General features: G+C 42.6%; 1 protein-coding gene across 3 annotated transcripts; it reads right to left on the bottom strand.

Moving 5' to 3' along the window:
* Positions 1-10,427: 10,427 nt before the first annotated feature.
* LOC103393276 (E3 ubiquitin-protein ligase RBBP6) lies at positions 10,428-22,409 on the bottom strand. 3 transcript variants are annotated; one of them, XM_025064287.1, is made up of 22 exons: positions 21,725-22,409; positions 20,199-20,304; positions 19,915-19,957; positions 17,914-17,958; positions 17,714-17,796; positions 17,373-17,469; positions 17,116-17,255; positions 16,349-16,521; positions 16,149-16,252; positions 15,796-15,930; positions 15,550-15,671; positions 15,378-15,475; positions 15,268-15,314; positions 15,100-15,157; positions 14,965-15,010; positions 14,484-14,876; positions 14,303-14,336; positions 14,214-14,272; positions 13,809-14,100; positions 12,220-13,775; positions 11,962-12,061; positions 10,428-11,875 (listed from the first exon to the last, which is right to left on the bottom strand). In XM_025064287.1, the coding sequence occupies exons 1-22, from the start codon at positions 21,888-21,890 to the stop codon at positions 10,679-10,681; spliced, it is 5,094 nt and encodes a 1,697-aa protein (XP_024920055.1). In that variant the 5' UTR covers positions 21,891-22,409; the 3' UTR covers positions 10,428-10,678. The 3 variants fall into 3 exon arrangements, with proteins under 3 accessions (XP_024920055.1, XP_024920054.1, XP_024920053.1); XM_025064286.1 differs by having other exon boundaries at positions 14,214-14,336; positions 14,965-15,004; positions 21,725-22,407; XM_025064285.1 differs by having other exon boundaries at positions 14,214-14,336; positions 21,725-22,406.
* Positions 22,410-22,461: the final 52 nt, after the last annotated feature.

Raw genomic sequence — 22,461 nt, forward strand, 5'->3', positions numbered from 1 at the left:
CACAGCTTTGACTCTAATCCCATAGGAAATTTGTGGAGTGACACAAAGACAGAGGTCCATGACAGAGGACCTTCAAACCGAGACAAACATGAGAAAACGTCAGGACACCGGAGACTTGTTCAAACCACTCCTAACAACTGCAGACGGTTCTGCTTCCTTCCTGGGCAGGCCTGTCTCGAGCCCTCATGCATGACTTTGTCTGAGAAAATGAAACTATAAAAAGTTTTTCTGAGAGTGGATTTTAAAAACAAAGGAAGTGATTTTTATTACAGCACAGAAAGAAGCAGAGTGTGGATCTGCCAAGGCTTCACCAACAAGACAGAAGCTCTCGCTGCTTACTGAAGAGAAAGACATAACGTGTGTACACTTTGTTGACCATTGATCCAACACTGGCAAAAACAACCTCCAACCTTGGCTTGTGCACAAATCCTGGTTCTTATCAGCATGTTTGACTGTGGGGGAAAGAGAGACGGGAAGGGTTCATCTCATGCCAAGCAATGATTTTATTTGACCAGGTATCAGTGACAGGAAGATTAGGTTGTACAGTACAGTGTATAAGCAGGTGGGTGCGCTCTAAGCTAAGAGGGGACAGTTGCTAGATACCACCCAACGATTCTTAATAGATTCTCTCTGCTGCCGCTTCTGGCCCGTGGGATTTTAGATTAAGAACACTCCCATAATCCCAGTGGGATATTAAATATTTCAGATGTAATTGGTCTCCAAATAGGATAATATCCCATTGACTGCACTCTCTGCTGTTTCCCTGCCTTTTTGTACTTGTTTGAAGTTTCAGTTTCACAGCTGTTAAGATATAATTACAAAGCTGGACAACGGGGGGATGTCACAAGGGTACAGACGACAGTGCTTCTCTGGGAAAAAAAGAAAACAAAATGAATCTGTAGAAGCCATTTCAGCATTTTAAATCAAACATCAAGAAAGTATGACATTTTGAAACCATTACACATGTTTTATTTTGGTTCATAAAACACTACTTACCTTTCAACAGACACTTGTGATTGTTATCATGCTGTTGTGGTTCAACTGCATGCGCTGTAGTAAGAAGGCGCAGGTAACTAAAGGATGTGCTGACATGATAGCATTTGGTATTGGGGCAATTTGACACGAGTGTGCAAACAAACACCACAACCCGCAGCAGTGAGTGAAGCAGTTTTTTAAATAGAAGTGACCCACATTAGTGCAACTCCACAACAACTCAAAACATGTAATATTTCAAACAGCCTCAATGTTTTATGTTATTATAAATGAAATGTTATTGTGTCAGAGAAGAAAAAAAAGGGAAGGTTATATTTTTCTCCACTCCCAAAGGAGTTTATTTGCTAGCACACTGAAATTTCTGCTTGTTAGCCGAGAAGCTAAGAAGCAGGAAGAAGACTCACGTTATACAATATTTATCAGAACATACTTAGTCAAGCTGACATGGGACAGAGAAGCTCGGATGACATAAAAGAGAAAAAGAAAATCACAGATTGACAGACGACGAATTGTGTGTGTGTGTGTGTGTGTGTGTGTGTGGAAATTGGTAATGATTTGTGACAAGGCAGTCACCTTGACAAACATGGCAGTGCATACAGAGGAGGCCAAGGTTTAATTACACACAACCACACATGCACACACGCAAACACACACTATCAACTGTCTATCTACTATCACGGCGCTTCCTTTGACAAAGTTATGCAAGTGCATGTGAACACACCCCTGCGACTGCCCGGGACGTGTTCTTTCACGCACACACTTCGGTGCTCGAGCTCTCTCGCAACTCTTTGCTGGAATGTTATATAGGTTTTTGTGGGTCCATTGTTTTTTTGGTTTGCTTTGCAGGGCTTTCACTTCACTGCACGTGTGCACACGCAAAGATAAACTGCAGCTGCGGGAGTTGTGGCGTGCCTAGTAAGAAATGGTAGTGCTATTGTTGTGGGGAGAAAAGGGCATTAAAATTGGTTTTGAAATGTGAGTGTGTGAAAGCAAAAAAGGGAAAGTGAGCAGACAGGAGCAGGAAACAGTGGGAACAAAGTTAGGGAGGAGAGAGATTATGTGCAGGGGTGAGAGTGTGAGACACACACTGACAGACAGAAGAAGGTCAGTAAAAGGGATTTGCATGTCAAGTAGGAATGGGCTTATGCTGGGTGTAGAGACAGGAACGCCACTGAACTGCAGCGTTCGCAGCGCCGTGATATATGTGTGTGTATGTGCACATGTAACGCAGTTCTTTGAAGTAGTCTCTCTACTGCTTTCTCTCTCTCTGTTTATGCCGTCTCTTTAAGAAGTTCTTCACCTGGAAAACAACAAACGTGCTGCATTTGAGCATGTGCATGTGTGTGACCTTGATGCCTCTTGGCTTTTTTTTTTTTTTGCAATTTCTTTGCATCTTATTTAAATTATGCATCATTTATTCAACACCCCCCCCCACCCATCTAGTCCACATTTTCCATTGCAACACCTTCATTTTTCACACTGTCCATCTCCAACCTCCTCATCTCCTCCCTGCCTCCACTCTAAACACACACACACAGTCCCTTGCTGATTTGTAATTATATATATATATGCAGTACATACATACACACACACACACATTCTAAATGACCTTCACCCTAACTTTGTCCTATATCACTGCATACAGCAAATACCTGAAAGGCTCATACACTATTTGCAGGAGAGCGTTCCATTTCTGGCCCCAACATCCATCACTAAGTCCTGCATATGCAGATAGTTCTGATCGGTTCCTTGGATAACAGTGTGACGTGTTTAAATGTACCTTTTTTGATTCAAATTCAGCCTTATTTAAATTCATATCCTCTGATCTGGCCTTGCGTTTCCATTACTGCAGGAACCCATGCAGATCAGTCGTCACAGGGAACCCTGATTGGCTGATCCCTCCGCTACCCATCTCTGATGTATTACATTTTTATGTATTCTGAGTAACAGGGCAGAGAACGTTAACACCTTGGAGACGAACAAAGTCACGGGGCCGGAGCACAAGAATTCCAGAGACATGAGAGAACAAACCTCCAGTCACATGTTAAAGGTCTGCACGTCACAACGTGGAAATGTCAGTCCACAGCAGTGGTGAAGACAGCCCTGGCACGTCTGCGTTGGTCATTCAGTGGAGTGCATGCTTTCACTGGAGGTAGATGAAGGGAAGAGGGAGGAGGGAAAGATGAATTTAAGAAGAGAACGTCCTCTTGGCTCATTTGCAGACATTCGAACGCCAATCACTTCGGTACAAACCCCGTGGAGCCAATAGATCCATCGCATCTGTGTCTCAAACATGCTGAATGAACGCTTATTTTCAATCAGGGAATGCACGCTAGTGCCGCCTACGTGCTAGGTGAGTGAGCCAATTATCTGTCAGCCTCCTCTAGAATAAGAGGGATTTTTTTTTTTACAAACAAAGTGATTGTTGGCAAATCTGTCCTATCATATCGATGGAGACCAAATGTTTCAATACAGAGGAAAACGATCTAATAAGATTAATAAATCATCTGCAGTAACAAAAAAAAAAATCGACGACAGTCAATACAGAGGAAAACGATCTAATAAGGTGAATAAATCATCTGCAGTAACAAAAAACATCGACGACATTTTTACTGAGGCAGTGTTTTATCGCTTTCACTTGTTACCACCTGCATGAAAGGAATGACGCATGACGAGTGTAGACAAACGCACTGACAGACAATCACTGTGGTCTAGACAGAGCTGCCTCACTGACTGGAGGTTCAGGATCTCTATAAGAGAGCTTCAAGTGTGACCTCACCATCTGGGTTTTCTCAATATATTTCATTAAAGCTCTGCAACATGTTTGGACTTTTCTTCTAAAGACATCTGACGTGAGAAATGCCCCGTGACTTTCAGAATAAAAAAAAAAAAAAAAAGAATATTGTTATTGGCTGAATACTTGATTAGAGCAGTTAGAAGTAAAAACCAAGCTGGTGTCCACACTGACCCACTGAAAGGATGTGGTATTCACCTGGGTCACCCTGAGCAAGAAGTGTGACGTCTCCCAGAAACTAAACCAATCCACTTGACTGGTTCTGGATTTTATTTTCTTACTTTTACAACAGCACACTGGCTGATGACCACATTGAGCCATTGTCATGGAGCCACTGCTGGCCATTCCTGGCCCTTTGTTTACGGCAGACAGATGAGGGGGGACCCCTTGTAGAGTGTGTGTTTGTGGCACTAGTTCAAAGTGTGAATGACAAAAGAAAAAGAAGTGGGGAGGGGACGGGGGACGGGGAGGGTTCACCAACAGGGATAAAAGTGGGATAGAGGAGAGAATCGAGCGGCTACTCAGAGATCATGTCACGTCATGCTGTCATAAAATTTTACCACATTTCCAATCTCATTCACACATTTTACACAGATACATCACTTATAAATCTAACACTGAGTCCAACCGTTCCAGCGTGACTGACATTTATTTTCTGCAGCCGAGAGGTTAATTACACTGGAGTTCATCCTCTATCCAGTTAACAGGCTTTTAGATGGTCTTAATATATGTGTAACATTACCCTTTCATTCAAGACAATTTCACTTATTCCACTTTGTCCTTGTCTCCACCTTCCTCTACATTCACACCATCCCAACCCCCATGCCAGTCTGAGCAGCCCAAAAGTCTGTGCTCAGAATGTTCTAGTGCAGGGGGGGGAAGCGGGAGGGGGAGGGGGGGGGGGAGGAGTGTGTGTGTGTGTGTGTGTGAATTGTTCTGGCATGCTGCCAGTCTTAGGGTCTCTCATTACCAGTGTGTGTATCAAAGTGTGTGTACGAGTGTGTGATGGGGCCCTACCAGCGTGACGGGCGTTACCATGGCAACATCAGAGCAGGTTCCAGATGCAGTAAATCATATTTCTAGTGAACCGTGCATAGGTATAGACACGTGCATGTGCGTGTGTGTGGAGTTACACTCCATACACGCTCACACACACACACACAAACGACGGACCATCGGTCGGTCAAGCACGTCAGTTTTATCACTGCAAATCAACTCCCATTTAAAGGTTCATTCTTCCTTTTATCCCCTGTAGTCTGAGATGGATGTTGGACCGGCTGCATCTCGTAATCAGCCTCAGCGCATATGCATCGGTGTGTGTGTACACGTGCCTACGAACACACACACACACATCCTCTGTCTATCCCTGTTACCTGTTAATAAGTCACATCCTGAAGATCAACACATCGACTTCACAGTTCACTCCTCTTTCTTTGACTCCTCCTTCCTGTTTCCTTTTCTATCTTTTCATGGTGCCTTCTATTTCCTCTTACGTATTTAACTTTAGCTTCTATAATAGCTTCTAATCCCCAAAAGTTTGGTGACACTTCAGTACAAAAAGTTGTCTCAGGAAATAGTTTTGCTTTAAAAAAAAAGCTGCGTCATAGATTAGAAAGATTAGATGTGTTTTTTTAATGTATGTCGTCCACCTACAAATTAATAATTATAAAAAGGAGAATTAACTTCAGGACCTACTCACTTTGGGCACAGTTTGTACAGTTTCCTTGACTTGAAAATATTACAAAGGTTATTTAGGTGAAGCACCAAAGCCTTCTGTTCCTGCACCTTTTCACTGACCATAAAAAACCTGTGTTTTCATCAGACTGAGTAAAAAGGGCAAGTGTGTATCCACACAAGTCACCGCTGTGTTCTGTGCAGGTATGTGTGTGCGTAGAGTTTCTGTCCACATTACTTATTAATAAGAGCATTGAGTTTCCCTTTAAAATTACTTATTAATAAGAGCATTGAGTTTCCTTTTAAAACCACACACCCACACACCCACACACACGCAAATAAACCAAACGTCACACATGACGTCTCAACGTCTTTCCTGAGGTGGAATTTCTAATTAAGACCATTTATTTCTCCCCGGGGGAAAATAAGAAGCTACTGTAGACACCGAATAACAGGCGCTGAGGTTTAAGATTCTTTTAACGGTAAAAGTCCGTCAAATACCAACTGAATGTCAGTCTGATGCTTCTAACATGTATTTACAGTATTTATAGTCTAAACAGAATAACAGAATTTATATTCACTACTTTGCCACTGAGGTGTGACAACTTTAAAACGCTGTCCTTACGACGATAAGACACGTTCATTATTTACTTTTTGTTCAAACTGAGGTCCAATCACAGACTGCGGTACATTTACAGGCTATTTTTCCCACTTCCTACAAGCATTTTTTGGCCCCTTTGATTGGAAGTGACAGGTCACACGGCAACACCGTGTTGTTGTTGTCATCATTACGTGAGATTGTTATTGTCACCATTTATACTTTCATTCAATACTCATAAAGTCATTGATCAATAGTGCAGTACAGTACTGTATGTCCCACCCACTGACAGGTGTGGCTGATTGGTGAAAGTGTATAACAATGTGTGTGTGTGTGTGTGCAGGGGAGGACCCTCCAACTCCCCCTCCTCCCTTTCTCTGCTGGAGACTGGCCGAGTGCCAGATAGCAATTGGTTCTTATTCTGCCAAGAACAAAAGACCAGCAATGACTGTCAGAATAAGAGAGTGAGAGTGAGAGTGAGAGTGAGGGGGAGGGGGGGAGAGATTAAAAAGTAAATAGAGGAAAAGCAAAAAAGAAAAGATGCCTTGGGGAAAGGGACAGTGCACATTTTTACATCTCAGCGAACCCAAACGACAGAGTGATAACTAAGTAGAATTAGTAACGGATAGAGTAAGAGAGGAATAATGACCCACGCTAGCTAAAGCTGCGTTAAAATGTTTCACCTTACAGTCAAGCGACTTCGTAAAAGAAAATATATTTTGTAGATTTCATATTTATCCCCTGGAAGAACTGACCCAGATCCTGGACCTGGACCTGAAGCCAAGTCATCTCAAACTAACACTATGTCATACTGTCTACACTCTGTTGAAGAGTGCTTTGATGAAGGGGTCAGCCTTTTGTTGGGGGAAGGTCAGTATCGCTAAGAGGGATCAAGGAAGGAAGGGAAGGAGGGAGGGAGGGAGGGAGGGCTAGGGTACTAGCACCCACTGTATTCGCCACAAAAGAAAGGAGGGGGTTGGAGGCCTGGGGAGGACGGGGCAGCTGCTTCACCTTATTTGCATGTTCTTAGCCCTGGACGTTCTCCAGGAAAGGACTGTTCCTGGTTATTTTCAGCGTTGCCTTCACATCTACTGCACATTTCAGTTTAACAATAGGTCACAGGCTCCATGATTAACGTTTTTCAAAAGGGCAGAGAGATTTTTCTTGATGTATGGTTTTGTATGGTCAGTGGTGTTGTCTAGAAGACAGAAGTAACCACGATGGACATGATGAAGATGTAAGGGATGGAGCTGCCTGGTGTGTGTGAGAGAGAGAGAGAGAGAGAGAAGAAAAATCCTGGCTGTGTCAGAATGTCTGTCCAGGTTATGTTAAATGAAATGACAGCAATCTGCATAACTCCCATATAAGCCCCGCCTTCTCTTCTCATCCGCATGTTAATGAGTCTTCACCTGAGGCATGCTAATTTCTGTACGAAACTTCTTTGCTCCAGTTAGTGAATGACATTTATATAAAACACTACTATTGTACCATCGATCCTAACATATGTAACACAGCACCCCTGCAGGTGATTTAATATATGATTTAGTTTGTAAACATCTGAGGGACAATTTACCACATACTTTTTCTTTGACAGTTTATTGTGTCAACTTGATGATTGTTCATGTCTTCACTCTGGTATTTGACCTCAAAAGTGAAATCACCTTTTTTGTGCATCTGTGTTTGAAGAGTGAGTCTGTTCTTAAATTCAATGGGGTAAAACACACACACACACACACGCAGAGCCTGACAATCCTAAGGTGCTCATTGTTATTCTGCACACAGTTGCGGTCAAAACAGAGGCCAGGCTGGACTACAGACACACACACACACACACACACACAGACTCACACACACAGCCAGGCACATGTTGTCATGACACATTACAAATGCTAAATACCATTCAACATTAGGAAATACAAAGGGGAGGGGGAGCTAATTTGCATACACACAATTGCAGATGACCTCACAAACGCCCAACTACACACACACGCACACACACACACACATTCCATCAGTGCCAGAGCAACATCTGCCACCAACAGACTCCTTTTAAAGCCAGCTTTTACTCCTGGCACTCACTCTGTTAAAACCTAGGGGGCACTGAGGGACACACACGAGCGCACACACACACACACGAGCACACACACTAACACACACACTAACACACATCTTATGGTGATTTATCATTAGAATCATGAATCATTGTTGATGTCAGATCACTGTCCCACATTCATACCAACATGGCCGTCCTCCGGCTCCTCTCTGTGTCTCATCGCCTTGGTTTTAACACACACTGTTAAGTGGTTAAAGATTCAAGTTCCAAAAGTTTATTAGTCACATGATGAGTAACAAAAGTACAACTACGGTCAAATGCAACCTTGAGACTTTTAGACCCAGCGTTTTTATCATGTAGGACGAGAAATACTTCATGTCAAAACACATTGTTTTTTTATGTTCTTGACATCTTATTCTATGAGATCCTTGCATTTGCTTAGGTTCTTTAAGAACATTTTATTGTTCTTTTTATATTTAATATTCTAATATATATATATATATAAATATATATATTAGTTGTTGTTGTGTAACTGCGACATGAGTATTGGCTGAAGGCTAAAGTGACTGGATACAGCCAAAGATGGATGGATGGATGGATGGATGGCTGGATGATCAATGTACAGTATAATTCAACACAGAGAATACACAGATCATGAAAGAACACATTCCTTCATTGGATACCTTTGCTAATTTCTCTTCAACAACTCACATTTCCAGTAATTTCCAAAACCGTGCTCGGTGTTTTATCACGACTTCCACCGGCTGAACATGTTACTGACCACATACAGTAAATGTAAGCAAACTGACCAGTGTTTGCAGCTGCATCATACAAGCCAATACACATGGCAGCAGCAGGGCACACACACACACACACAGCTCTGTCTCCATCAGGCAGTGCTGGCACCGTGCCCTGAGACGTCGGCACACATCTCGGGCACAAAGGAAGGAAAGGAAAACCCAGACGAAAGCGTGAAAGACAAAACAAAAAAAGAAAAACGACGCATAAGGAGAGACACCAAGTGCGAACCAGTGGTGGGACAGGAGAAATAAAGAAGGCTAAAGACAAATGTGACAAAAGTGTACCTCGTTTACGAATCCACGCCACACGGGGAGGGCAGGAGGGATGCCGCTTCTGTTTGCTACAGGGTCCACTTGTCTGTCTGTCTCCGTCCGTCTGTCTGGATCTCTGTCTGTCTGTCTGTGGATTTGTCTGCTGTCTCTTTCCTCACTTTGCATATACCCTCTTCTCTGTTCTCTTAATCTGCACACATATCAGTCAGTTTATCTAGTGAGTGAAAAAGCATCCAAAAGCTTTAGAGACACAGAATGCAGGAGTCTGGAGGAAGCAGTGGTGCAGGAGAGGAAGAAGAAAAAAGGAATAGGATCATACGATTGGGAAAAACATGGTGTTAATGGGCTATTTTGAAGTCATTTGTCACAGGTAGATTTCCTAATTCATTACCATTCATCCCTGTGTCTCCTTCAAAGAAAAACAAAGGGAATCCTTCACCAAACAGTTCAACCTTTTGGCCTGACACATGGAGACGACAACACTGAGACCAGGCAGACACAGACACTGGATCTCTGCCACGTCTCCACAGTAGTGACTCGACCAAGAGGGAAAAGCTTGGACGCACTTCACAGCAGCATCTAAATCCTTATAGAAGATGTTTCAACATTTTGAGACTTCTGGTTGGTTTAACAAAGTACAAAATACACTTTGTCAACTTAAATCATTTGAAGGAGGAAGATCCCAAATACATGGACATTTATTTCTGACTAGACAAAGTTTCTATTTCAGAGACAAAAGTGGACAAAATTTTAGGCTTTATAAATTAACAAAACAATTGTCAGAACCGACTCCATGTGTAACCGTTACTACTGTGACTCCTGGAGGTCACATTTTAGTCCGTTTACAGAGTGACAATCTTGAAAAAATTAGAAAGAACACTGGACCCAAAGTCAACAATTTCTGCATTTCTTCATTTTTATTTTCTCCAGAACAGGAAAAGTATATTTATATCTCTGGTACATATTTTATTTCCCAAGTAGGCATTATTTTTTAAATCAAATATTCAAAAAATTAAGGAAAACACAACACAGAGATTCAAGTATATAATAAATATTCACACTTGCTGCTTATTTTGCAAAGAAAAATCATTTCAGCTGTAACATTTCAAGTGTAGTAAACATAAACTACAGTTTCTGACTGTCCTGAGAAAAACTTGATAATGTGCAAAATCCATAAACAAAAAAAGGTTTGACGTTTGGTTTAATTCTTACCATCGTGTTTAAAGTGCTTTTTCTTCACCAATTGTTGTCGTATTTATTATTTTGCTTGTGATAAATGTAAGGTAATTCAGAAAGCCTCCTGGCAAAACAAGTGTGAACATAAATCCAGGCACTTTGTGGACAGAAAAACCCATAAACACATTTCACGATTCAAGTAATCATTTTTCCTCAGTAATAACTGGGATAACCGAAGGCAGCACAGCGGCAGGGTCTACCTTCTCTCTCTCCATCCGTCATCCTGCTCACTCTCTCCTAACTTCAGATCTCTACAGCTACTTCTTCCTCATATCTTCATATCTGTGCTTCTTTAGCGGCCTTTCTTCAAAAGGCTTCAGGGCAGCTTCATTCTTCTCCATCTTCTCGCCATCCTTTCTCTCCTTGCTGCTCTCCTGACTGACCAGTGAGCTACTGCTGCTGCTGTTGCTGCTGCTGCTCCTACTGCTGCTGCTGTATGAAACACTGGGCCTCTCTCCCTCCTCCAGCTCCCGTCGTTTCCATTTAAAGATGGGGGAAGATTTATCTTCCTCATTTTCCCACCGACTCCCTGCTTTGGTCTCGGCCTCAGTTTCTCTCGGCCTCTTGTGTTCCTTGGTCACTTTATCATCTTTACTTCTCTTCCACTGCTCCTTCTCCGTCCTGCCCTCATCTCTGCCTTTCTTCTTAGATTTTATGTCAGGACTGCTCATCCTAGTCATTTTGGACTTTGAGTAGGACAACTCAAAAGACACCGGCTGTCTATCGCTGAAGATGAGGAGGGAAGGTGATGATTGGCAGGTTTTAGCAGCTCTGTCGTCGTGTCTGTTTCCCGTTGGATCTCTGTAATCTCTCTGGTCACGGGGATCTGACACCCTGTCTCGATGTGTTTTGTTTTCATACCTACCTGGCACATTCACTGTGGTGTTAATCACATTTCTGTCGTTGGAGTCAAAGCCAGATAACTTGTGACCAGAGAGCAGGGTGTAGGGAGACTTTCCGGGGACAGGGTCACTTCTGCTTTGACTACCTCTCCTCTCCACGTCCTGGGATGTTGACTGAGACGAGGAATGAAAACACGTCTTTTCCTGAACTGAAGCTCTGTAGCTCCTGTGTTCCCTGTCTCCTGTCCTTTCTTCATCCTTTGACCTTTTTTTCTCTCCTTGTCTGTCTCTTGTTCTCTCACTCTCGCTCTCTTGGTCTGTGCCCCTACACCTGTCAAACTCCAACCATTTCCCCTTATCTTTGCCTGTAGACGCACCTGCGGTTTTGCCACTAGAGGGAGACACACCTCTAAAGTTTTTCTCTTTCTCCCTAGCACTCACCCTGTTCCTCTCTGTGTCTACTGACCTCTGTCTCTTGTAATCGCTCTGTGTCTCCCTGTCGGTGGGTGGCACTGATGGTAAAGTCAGAGGAAAAGATTCTTGGGCTCTGGCGTCTACTTGATTCACCTCTTCCTCTCCAGACCCTTTGCGATCCCATTTGGAGTGAGGCACCTGATGTAGTACAGAGTTAAGAAGGATGTGACTCTGACTGTGATCACCAACCACTTCATGTTACGGTGACGGTTGATAAAACAAACCTGTGAGAGTGTTAGCTGGTCCTCCCTCTGGTCAGCTCTGTCCTGGGTGAATTCCTCCAGAGTTTGAATCACTGTTGACGTATCTTTACGATCCTTAGTGCTGCAGGAAACACAAACACATTATAAATAAAAATATTTATACTGGAAACAAGAGGAAACACAAACACATTATAAATAAAAAGATTTATACTGGAAACAAATTAATTAAATAAATAATTACATTCACAATTAGATGTTAATTGCTGCTTTTGTCCTGACCTGTCGTTGTCCATGTTGGACTTCTGTCTCCCATCGCTGCTCCTCTCCGTCTTGGACCTCACCACATCTTCTATCCTGATCATTTCCTCTCTTCTCATGAGCTCCTCGTCCCTGTTTCTGCTGGTTCCTCTCTCTGCTTTTCTGTCTACCTGTCCAATGTCTTGCTCTGAATCGTCCTCACCTGTCAATCTTCCCTCTACCAGCTCGTGTCCTCTGCTGCCCTTCATCACGTCTCCTTCCTCCTGCTCTTTGATCTCCTCCTTTTCATCGTCTCCCCTCAGGGCACAGTGCCACAAGTCAAAAGCCTCTTCTTCTCTGTCTTTTTTCTTTTCCACCACATGTTCTTCTTCTCCAGCAACTTTAGTCCACGTCCCTACCTTGTCATCACCAGTGGCAGCCTTTTCCCATGATGCCTTTGTCTCTTCTTCCTCTGGTTTGATCTGGTTTTCCTCATCTCCGTCAGATTTTGATTTTACCGTCACTTGGACGACCTCATCTTTTCTGTTCAACTCTCTTCCATCAACCGCCAACTCCACTTCTGTCTGTGGGTTTTCTGAGGGAAATTCGTGTTTTTCAAAATTTTCCTCTTTCCTTTTCCCATCCAAGTTAATATTGATGCTTATTTTCTTCTGTGGCTTCACTGTTATCCCTCCTTCCCAGATATTTCCTGATCTCTGATGCTTAGTTTTTCTCTCTTCCTTGTCTTGTTTTTTTGGTTTCTTTTTGTCACAGCGATTGGGGGATTCATTTTGGTGAGGTTTTCTTTTCTGCACGGTCTCTTCTCTTCTTTTCCTATTCCCCATTGAGCTTCTGTCTCTGCCCTCTTTACTGAACTTTATGTCATGTTCTTTATTTTTTCCACACCTTTCCCAACTTTCTAAATGACTCTCATTCTCTCTGCCTCTTGCAGAGTCCCTATCCACAGATTTATCCTGGTTGAATTTTGCTGAATGTCCTGCTGATGTACCACGTCTTCCAGTGCTGTGTCCACGCTCATCCTTTCTGTCTTCTATTTTTATTGTTTCTCTTTGCTCCTGGTCAATTAAGCTGCGCTCCTCAAAAACAACCAGCTTGTCATCTGGGACTCTTTCTTGCACTTCCTTCTCCTTATCTTTGCCTCTCCCAGATGTCCGTGGGGAGCGGTGATTCTTCTTTTGTTGATTTTTCCTTAAATCAGCTTTGGATTTCGTTGGTGTTGAGCGATTTTTGCAGGACGAACGGGAGCGGGTTGAACGGTCGTATTGGGACCTGTGAGGTGGAGTCGAGCGACTGTCGCTCGATGACCGAGAGGTCGTGGAGCGACTGTCGCTTGACGAGTGAGATGAAGGGGAGCAGCTGTCGCTGAACGACCTCGATGGCGAGGAACAGTCTTTCTTTCGGCTCGAGCTGTGCGAACGAGGGTTAGAATGGCCATGTGAGTAATGTGTGCCTCCTTCCCACTGAGGAGGAGGAGGAGACAAGTTGATGAATGGAATCTGGTGGAACTGGTTCACGTAACTGTTCAGATATTTCTCGCACCATTCTTTGTAATGTTTCTTCCACTGTCGGTAGTGCTCCTTCTCCAAATCCCTACTGGATTGGTAGTGCTCCTTCTCCAAATCCCTACTACTGGATATGGATCCATGTCCCTCCTCTTCCCTCCTGGAGCGTTCCTCTCGCTTCGAGGAGCTGTAACCACTAGAGGAAGACTTCTTGCTGTGATGGTGACTGTGGTGGTGGTCCTTGCGGTTGACCGATGGTGACCTGGACCTGGAACGGTAGTCGACTTGAGGTGAAGAGGACGAGGACGGTGTGGGTGAGCGCAGACGTTTGTAGCCGTAGGTGTAGGAGGCACTGGAGTGAGAGGGAGGAGCGTGGTGACCAGAGTAAGGTGAGCTCTGCCTGAATGGAGAAAAATGGGGGGGGGGTTATTAAATTATACTTAACATAAATGTAAATACCTAAATTAATCCCAGTTCACCAAAAAGGTAACATTTCTGCACCAAACTAAACACCTGGATTTGCCCCGTGATCTGGATCGCGAACGGGATCTGCTTGAAGAGCGTGAGTGGGAGCGGGTCGACTTGGACTCGGAGCGCGAAGACAAGTCTCTGTAGGTGGAGTCCCTGTGAGGTGACCTGAAGCACAAAGAAACAGTTGAGTTGAAATTAATTTATTTTATCGCTACAACCTGTACAAACAAACGTGATTTAACATGGTAAAAATAACGACACATTTCTGTCAGTGTAAATCAACACATCTAGTTTCAAACAAAGAATATTCACCTCTCCTTCCCTGTTCTCTGGTGCCTGTGCCAGTCCTTAGGGACCAGAGCAGGAAGAGTGGAGGTGGTAGTGGAGGAGCAGAGGGGAGGGATAGGAGCTGTTTGGGGACATGGCAGTGTCCAGACGGGTGGAGCAGGCGGGAAACCAGGCGGGAAACCAGGTGGGAAACCAGGCGGGTAACCAGGCGGGAAACCAGGCGGGAAACAAGGAGGGAAACCAGGTGGGTAACCAGGTGGGTAACTGCTGTGAGACTGGTGAGCTGTGAGGTACGGGTGGTAGAGAGAGGGGGGGAAGAGAGGTGGAGCCGATGGCGAAAAGGCAGAGGATGGAGAGGAATGGAGCTGCTGGGACTCGGTCCAGCCTCCGGGGGGGAAACCAGACGAGGAAGAGGAGCTGTGGAGAAGAAGGAGCGAGAGGAGAGACGTGAAACATCGTTTGCAGTTGAAAATAGTTTCAACACAAGCACAGATGATATTCTGACCTTCCCACGCAGGACGACGTTCCCTGTGGTTGTTGGAGTCCTTGTCCTTGGGGATTAAACAGAGATGATTTCAAATCAAAGATTCTTTCACTTTTTTTCATTTTATTTCTGTATCCAATAATGTTAGTCACTCACCTGAAGAAGTCCGCTTTAGATCTGATTGGTCCAGCTCTGTATTTACAGTCTCACAAACCTGAACAGACACAATAATGATGTCATACAGTTAGCATTTGAGTTAGCATAGCACAGCATAGGATGAATGACAGGGATGGGATTTCTAACTCTGTGTGTGTGTGTCTTTACCACTGGTATTAACTGTGAGGGAGCAGCACTAGGATCTCTGTCTGAACCTAGATCAGGCGTAGCAGCAGCAGGTAACTGTGAGGGAGCAGCACTAGGATCTTTGTCTGAACCTAGATCAGGCGTTGCAGCAGCAGGATCATCATCACCTTCATCATTATTATCATCACCATCATCATCATCAGCTGCAGCCGGTTTATCGTCTTCAACCCTGAAAACATAGCTGTATTAACTCGTGTGTTCCAGTCTCGTCGGTGCAATCATGGTGTTTCTGTGTGTACATACTGGTGAGGTTTGTCCAGGGAGCTCTGCTCCGTCTGAGGTACCGCCCTGAGTGTGTCAGAGGCAGAGGAAGAGGAAGAGGAAGAGGAAGGAGGATTTCCATCCAATACTTGTGTGTTTAACGGCTGCAATTTTTGCAAGAGAATAAAAAAAAAGAGCCAAGATTAATTTATGAAACAGGCAGGAAAGTTCACATACTAATAAAAAAAATACTGTTTTTTTCCCACTTAAGAGTCTTAAGATTCTTACCTGCTGGTGTTTCTGTGGTTGGAGTTGGACTGTCAGTGGGGGCGGGGTCGGGGCAGGACTCGGGGCTGGCGTGGTGCTGCACCTCTGTGTTTGACTTTTTCCGTGGCCTCGCTCTTTCTTGTAATTGTTCACAGCCTGTGAGGAGAGACATGGACAAAAAAAACAATGAAGTCATTTTAATGTGAATTTATAAAAGTGTTTATAATGAATTACAAAGTCTACAGTCCCCGCGTAGAAAATAACTCAAGAAGTAAAAATATTTTTATCAGTATGTTTTTTTTTTCAACTGTAAGACATTTCAGTCAACCTCACAGGGTTGTTAAACACTACTTTAAACCCATCTTTTTATTTACCTGTCTGAGAAATTTGTTGGCTATCAGTGTATCTGGAGAGACATTCTGTTGGCTACATGTGGGGCAGGTGTGTTCCTCTGAATCCAGTAAGGTAGTACGGATACCTTAACACCAAAATAACCATTATAAACATAAAGATATCAATAACATTAAAGTACAATAATATGCATTTCTGCAGATGGGCAGCCGCAGCGACTCACAGTCATCACAGTAGCTGTTTCCACAGCAGGGTATGACGACAGCGTCGCTCAGCAGGTCACGACAGATCAGACAGAGGAGCTCATCAGGTACAGGGTCCTCCTCTGGTTCTGACATGGGTTTTTCCTGAGGGACGAACGGCGGCCTCTCCTTCTTGCCGATGGCATACGCCGCCCTGCAGACACAGTCACAGGCGTGAGCTGCACACAGGCGGCCAGACTGGTAACTGTAACGCTCCTCATGGTGAAAATTGTGACCTAACTGTGCAGATGAAGATGGGATTTTTCCAGGCAATTTGACATCTACAAGTGAACACAACAACTCTTCCCCCTCATTAACCGTGTCTCTGCAGCTGATGAACTGCAGACCAACCCGAGACCATAAAAGTCAAACAGTAATTACAGCCATCATTTACTTTGTATTTTTTAACATGTTCCTGCTATTACAGTGTATTACACGGACGGTAGAACATCTCTGAGAGTCCACAGCTTAAATATTGGTTTATTTTTTTTGTTCTATTTTACCAGGAAGTATCATTGGGATAAAAAAATGGCTACTTCTGTATTTCTCTTGAGGCGCATTTTGTTTTATTACTAGTTCGACGGGTACTGCATTTTATTGAATCAAAGATTTAACCCATATCATCTATGGCCACAAGAGGGGGCCGTCCAAACAAGTGAAAGCTGACCACTGGCACTGCACCGATGAAAAAATTACACTAATAAATCATAAAAACTTCTTTTAAAGACTGAATTTGATAAAAACTCACGCGTCGATGGCAGGAATGGCATATCGTCCACAGTTGGTCAGCATGGCTCCTTTGATGCTGGGACCATCCACCTCCACCATGAAGGAGCGAGGGATGCCCGAGCTCTTCTTTATTCTCACAGGAGCCTCTGAGTTTTTATCCTGCCATTGTCCACGGCACAAAGTAGCCCAAGACCAAAGTAACATGTTAGCGTTAACACACAAACTAACCTGTAAATTGCCCAGATTAAGAGACGCTTTCCCAGGTTATGTTCTTACCCCAGTGTGGGGGCAGTTTCTGATGTGATGTCCAGAATTTCCACAGCGGTAACAGGTGTAGTTTGCAGGAAGAACGGGGTTACTCTTCCTGCTGTAACTAGGATGAGAAAAAGAAAAATAAGAAAAGACTGGAACAACAGCATACACATGAAGAGATGGTTCAGTTTGAAACGTCTGGGTGCAGAAGTTAAGGGAGGGTTACATTCACTTTGTTCTCCATTTTGATCTTTTATAAATCAAGAATTATTAAATCAAGTATTTCATTAAATGTACTTAAAATAAATGAAAAAACATCAGTAAGAAATGACAAAATGGACAAAAGGCATGAGTGAGTGACTCACTTCACAGAATCATAGATGGACTGATTTATCATAACTTGGATCTTATCCTCCTCCGACACATTGGCGTCGGCCAGATTAGCCATCTGCACGTAGAGACGAAAATGAATTTGTGGAAACCACACATTGAGACACAGCAGGTCAGACAGGAAGTGAAGAGTTAAATTCATGCTGTTGAAACAGTAAGAAGAGACTGAGAATACCTTGGCGAAAAATTGCAATGTACTGGAGGGTGTCTGGTTGTCCATCTGTAAGAGTTAAGTTCAGTTTTACTCGTGAAATCAGCTTCAAGGAAACAGGAAAAAAAAACACTGCTATGGAAATGACCGAGATGAGTCTGTGAAGGAGGTAGTAACACAATTTGCTAATCAAAATTAATTCCTGAACAAAAAATTCTTTCAGCTGGATGGGACAAAAACTAAGGAAAATAATTTCAGCTTCTGATTTTCTTTATCGTTTCAATCATCTGTTCTATTTGTTGAAAAACTGTTTAAAACAGTGCTTTTTTTCAGTGTGTAGTTTCTCGTCCCGTTCCTTAATTTGTGAAGATTAATGTGTCTCACATTCGTTGACAAAAATGAACGCATGGACAGAATGATGCACGCTGTAAATCTGAGAGATTAAAATACCATCTCAACAAGCGGAGGCTTCAGCTTCCATCAGAGCTGCCTCACTGAGAGCAGGGCAGTGAATAAGTCTGACCACGACAGGGTGACAATTCATAATCAGAATAAGCCAGGTTTGAAACGCATACATTAACCTTTAAATCCAGAAATAAAAACCATTTTATTTCATGTTTTGGAAGAAAATCTACCTTCATTAATCATGACAAATTGATTGTTTTTGATCATAATTAATCCACAGCTACTCTGTGAATAATATGATTGACAGACATTTTAATCTATAAATCAGTCAAAGCTCTAACATCTTCTACTTCTTCATCAGCTTCTAACGTTAGAATGTACGGTCAGAAAACGTCAGGACACAGTGATTGGCCTGTGTAAACGGTAACATGTACTTGATCTTTTTCCCCCAATTAGAGATAATTCTTCATCAGCTTCTAACGTTAGAATGCATGGTCAGAAAACGTCAGGACTCATCAGGACACAGTGATTGGCCTGTGTAAACGGTAACATGTACTTGATCTTTTTTCCCCAATTAGAGACAAAACATTGAACTCAAATAGTTTTTTTTTTACCAGTCAATCACATAAACAAAACATTAGACTTCTTCTTAAAAATAACCAACTTTATTGGTAAAAAGAAAAAATAAATCACAGGTAAAAAGAAAAAAAACAAAAACAAAAACCTGTGGGATCCAACAGTGAATTAAAAATATAGGCAGACACTTCATCTACTGGGAAAATAGAAAGACAATCAGGTCAGGTGAGTAAACACTACTTCAAACTGCAGCTGGAAAAGCCCTTAATTTTCAGGTTCAGAGACTGAGTCCAGACTTTGTTTACATGTATTAGCTGGTCTCCTCAGATCTCACTTCTCTGCACTGCTGCTGGGTCTACTTCCCACCCATACACAGATAGATGGCAGTGTTGCTTTAAATATGTCCACCACCATACAGTACTAGTGGCCCATTAAAAAAATATCCAAGATTTCTTCAATGACTTTCTGTGTTGTTTTCTTTAATTCCTGCATGTTCTACCGAGCTAGCTAGTATGCTGCTGAGCGCAAGTGGCTAATCTGTGGCAATGAGACACAGAAGGGTGAAGCCCAGCAGCTGCTCTATTTATCAGCTAAAAAAAAAGGAACGGTCCTTCATGATAATGTCTGACCCATCCCGACAGCCTCCACCCTCCACCCACACAGACGGAGAGATCTTCTCAAGGAGCTCTCTACTGATTACTCAGTCGCTTGTTAAAATCCACAGCTGAGCGTAAATTGTTAGAGAGAATTTACTTTTTTACTCCTTTAACTGCAGATATCACTTTAACTCTTCTTTTAATAAACTCCAATGTCCTGATTAACCACAAGCTGTCGGAGCTGCAGACTCAAGCACAGACTCTAATAAAAATGTAAGAATCTTTTTGATGATCCTCATTTCACATCCGGCAACAGCAATGTACGATTTCAGAAACACCAAAGTGCACGTTACTAAATATTGGAGCTCTGCCTTTATGTTTAGATGACACCGTGTGCAGAATGTGTGCAAAACATGAAGTGCAGTGAGGGTTGTTCGTAGTTACGTACTGATTTGACGAAGGACGGGTGGAACTGGGCGAGAGAAGGGTCACTGAAACACAGAAGAATCATTAAAGACGACGATGTTACACCATGGACACATTTTCATAATCACGTCGTCTGAAGAAAAGAAAAATAACGGAATTGGTTTTTGGTCTGTTGAGTAAAAATTTAAAACCAACTTCAAACTGAGCAGCTACACAGTTCTCCATTATATCTTAGGGACAGTCTGACAGTAGTCAGGTACAACGACGACACACAGAACTGAACTCGGGCCAAAACCTAACACTTACATGTGATGGATTTTGCTGCTGGTGCTGGACTTGGTTCCGCTGATGGGAATTCTCCGAACAATGACTGATGAGCCTTTGGGAATGGGACTTTCATCTTCTGTGTACTCTGAGTGGGAGAAATATAAGAGTATTTTGAGTGAGAACACATTAAAAAATTGAGAGAGTCTTTAAATGAGACAAAAGGAGGTGACTTTTAATTTCTATTTAAGGCTATTTACTTTTTTTATGCAAAAAAATATATACAGTATATAAATATATAAAGTATATTTTTATGTATATATATAGTCATAGTTACTAAGATTTTCTAAAAGTATTAGACCTCAGACTTGCATAATGAAAATAATGGCAATTTTACTCATTTTATTTTGTTGGTGGTTCATGGCGTGATGACTCATCACATTCTCTGTGAGTCACCGACAGTGCAACTATGAAACAAACCACAGAGGAGGAGATAATGATAATAGATCCAGCAGTGGGGGGGTTTAAAAAAAAAAAAAAAAAAAAGGGCAGCGTGACACAGCAGCTGATAAAGGATGGAAGTACAATGGGGGGTCGGGAGGGAGGGGGGGCACTGTTCATAATGGCACCTTCTTTGTCTGGTTAAGTGTATGGCTGCCAACAAACCCGTTTCTATTAATATGAACCTCGAAACTGTACTGTTCGTGTGTACACACTGACTGACACTGACACTTATTTCCTTTTTGTCGGGTTGGCTGCAGGACAAATGATACTCATTATCATTATTTTAATTTTGTTGGAACTGGTCGAAGTATAGAAACAAGTTAAGGCTAATGTTTGTTTTAGTTCTGTCCAATCTGTTCAGTATGTTTCTGTCGTACAGGGACCCAAGAATACAATAGTATGTTCTGCGTAAATCCTGTGTAAATGTAGAATTTTTTTTTTATTGAAACTAAACCTTTAACTAGAAGCATCATTCATTTGTATCGACACAATGAATGTGGAAATCTGTCTGTTTTGAATTGAGATTTTTTTCATTTTTCTTTTAAATACAAATGTATAATATAAGTAATTTTATTATTATTTTTATTGGTAAAACCTACCTATTAGAAACGAGTCGTCAGGATATAAATATAAAATATATTGGTAAAACCTACCTATTAGAAACGGGTCGTCTGGATATAAATATAAAATCTGTTGATTTAATTGTGCTGTCCATTTTTCTCTAACCTTTTATGCTAAGATGTGAAACTGTCATGATCAAGAAACCACTCTATTTTTATCCCACCTTCTACAGGCAGTTGACGGTACGTACAGCTGCTAACCCTCCACCAGCCCTTTGTACAACCTACCAACATCCATGTACCATGAATGTTACTGGAATAAAACCATTCCACACTTCTGTCCTGGCTTGACATTTCTGGAAAGGCTCAACAAACGGTGATGCAACAAACCACCAAAACCCACGACTCAGCTGTTGTCAATTCAGGACCACGTGTCTTCTTCCAAAGTTCATACTGACCCGTATGACAGTAAAAAAAAACAAAAACGAATCTGTCTGTTTTTACCTTGCTTGCTTTGTGCGTTGGTTATCTGCAGGTCGCAGTCTGCGGCTCTCAGTTTCTCCCTGCACATGATCTTCTTCTTCAGCTGCATCAGCGTGATGTGCGGGCCGTCAAAAATCAACGTGTCGTAGCTGAGTTTGGAGGAGAATTTGTAATGAATATGAGTCATTTTGACACTGACAGGAGAGGGGAAAAAATAAGGAGGGAAATCCGGTCTTAAACTGCCTTAAAAGTAACAGCTGTCAGCGTTGTTTTAAGTAGCAGGTGACGCTAGAGAATAAAGTTGAGCTAAATGCTAACGGGTGTTAGCAGAAGCAGCAGCGTCACACCGGTGCGTTAACGAGAAGCTAGTGCGTTGCGAGACAAAAGTGACTAAAAAAGTGGCGCAGACACAGTGACATGTCCCGGCTTCTGGTGGAACAACGGCATCGACTCGCGTCAAACCGAGTACTGTCAATTTTGAGCGTGAGACAACTTTTGTTCCGGATATTAAAACGATACGACTCTCAGTGACAGAAACCACCAGCTGTTTCCACAAGCAACGGCTCGTCAGCACAGTGCACGGTCCCACTGCTGATGCGTTCACGTTACCTCGTACACTCCGCCCTTCAGAGGCACATGTTAAAAAGGCAGTGCACCAAGACATTTTAAATGAGAGTAAATATTAAATCTCCCAATCTGACATTGCACCGTCATGTGTTCAATTGCATTTTTCCTATTTCCTATTTCCTATAGCAAAC

This window comes from Cynoglossus semilaevis, chromosome 17 (assembly GCF_000523025.1).
Source record: "Cynoglossus semilaevis isolate Cse_v1.0 chromosome 17, Cse_v1.0, whole genome shotgun sequence".
NCBI lineage: Eukaryota > Metazoa > Chordata > Actinopteri > Pleuronectiformes > Cynoglossidae > Cynoglossus > Cynoglossus semilaevis.

Coding starts and splice junctions, on each gene's coding strand:
- LOC103393276 (XM_025064285.1), bottom strand. CDS start 21,890: ATGACTCATATTCATTACAAATTCTCCTCCAAACTCAGCTACGACACG. Junction 17,256..17,372: donor GAAACTGCCCCCACACTGGG/GTAAGAACATAA, acceptor GGACAATGGCAG/GATAAAAACTCAGAGGCTCC. Junction 14,877..14,964: donor ACGTCGTCCTGCGTGGGAAG/GTCAGAATATCA, acceptor TCTTCTCCACAG/CTCCTCTTCCTCGTCTGGTT.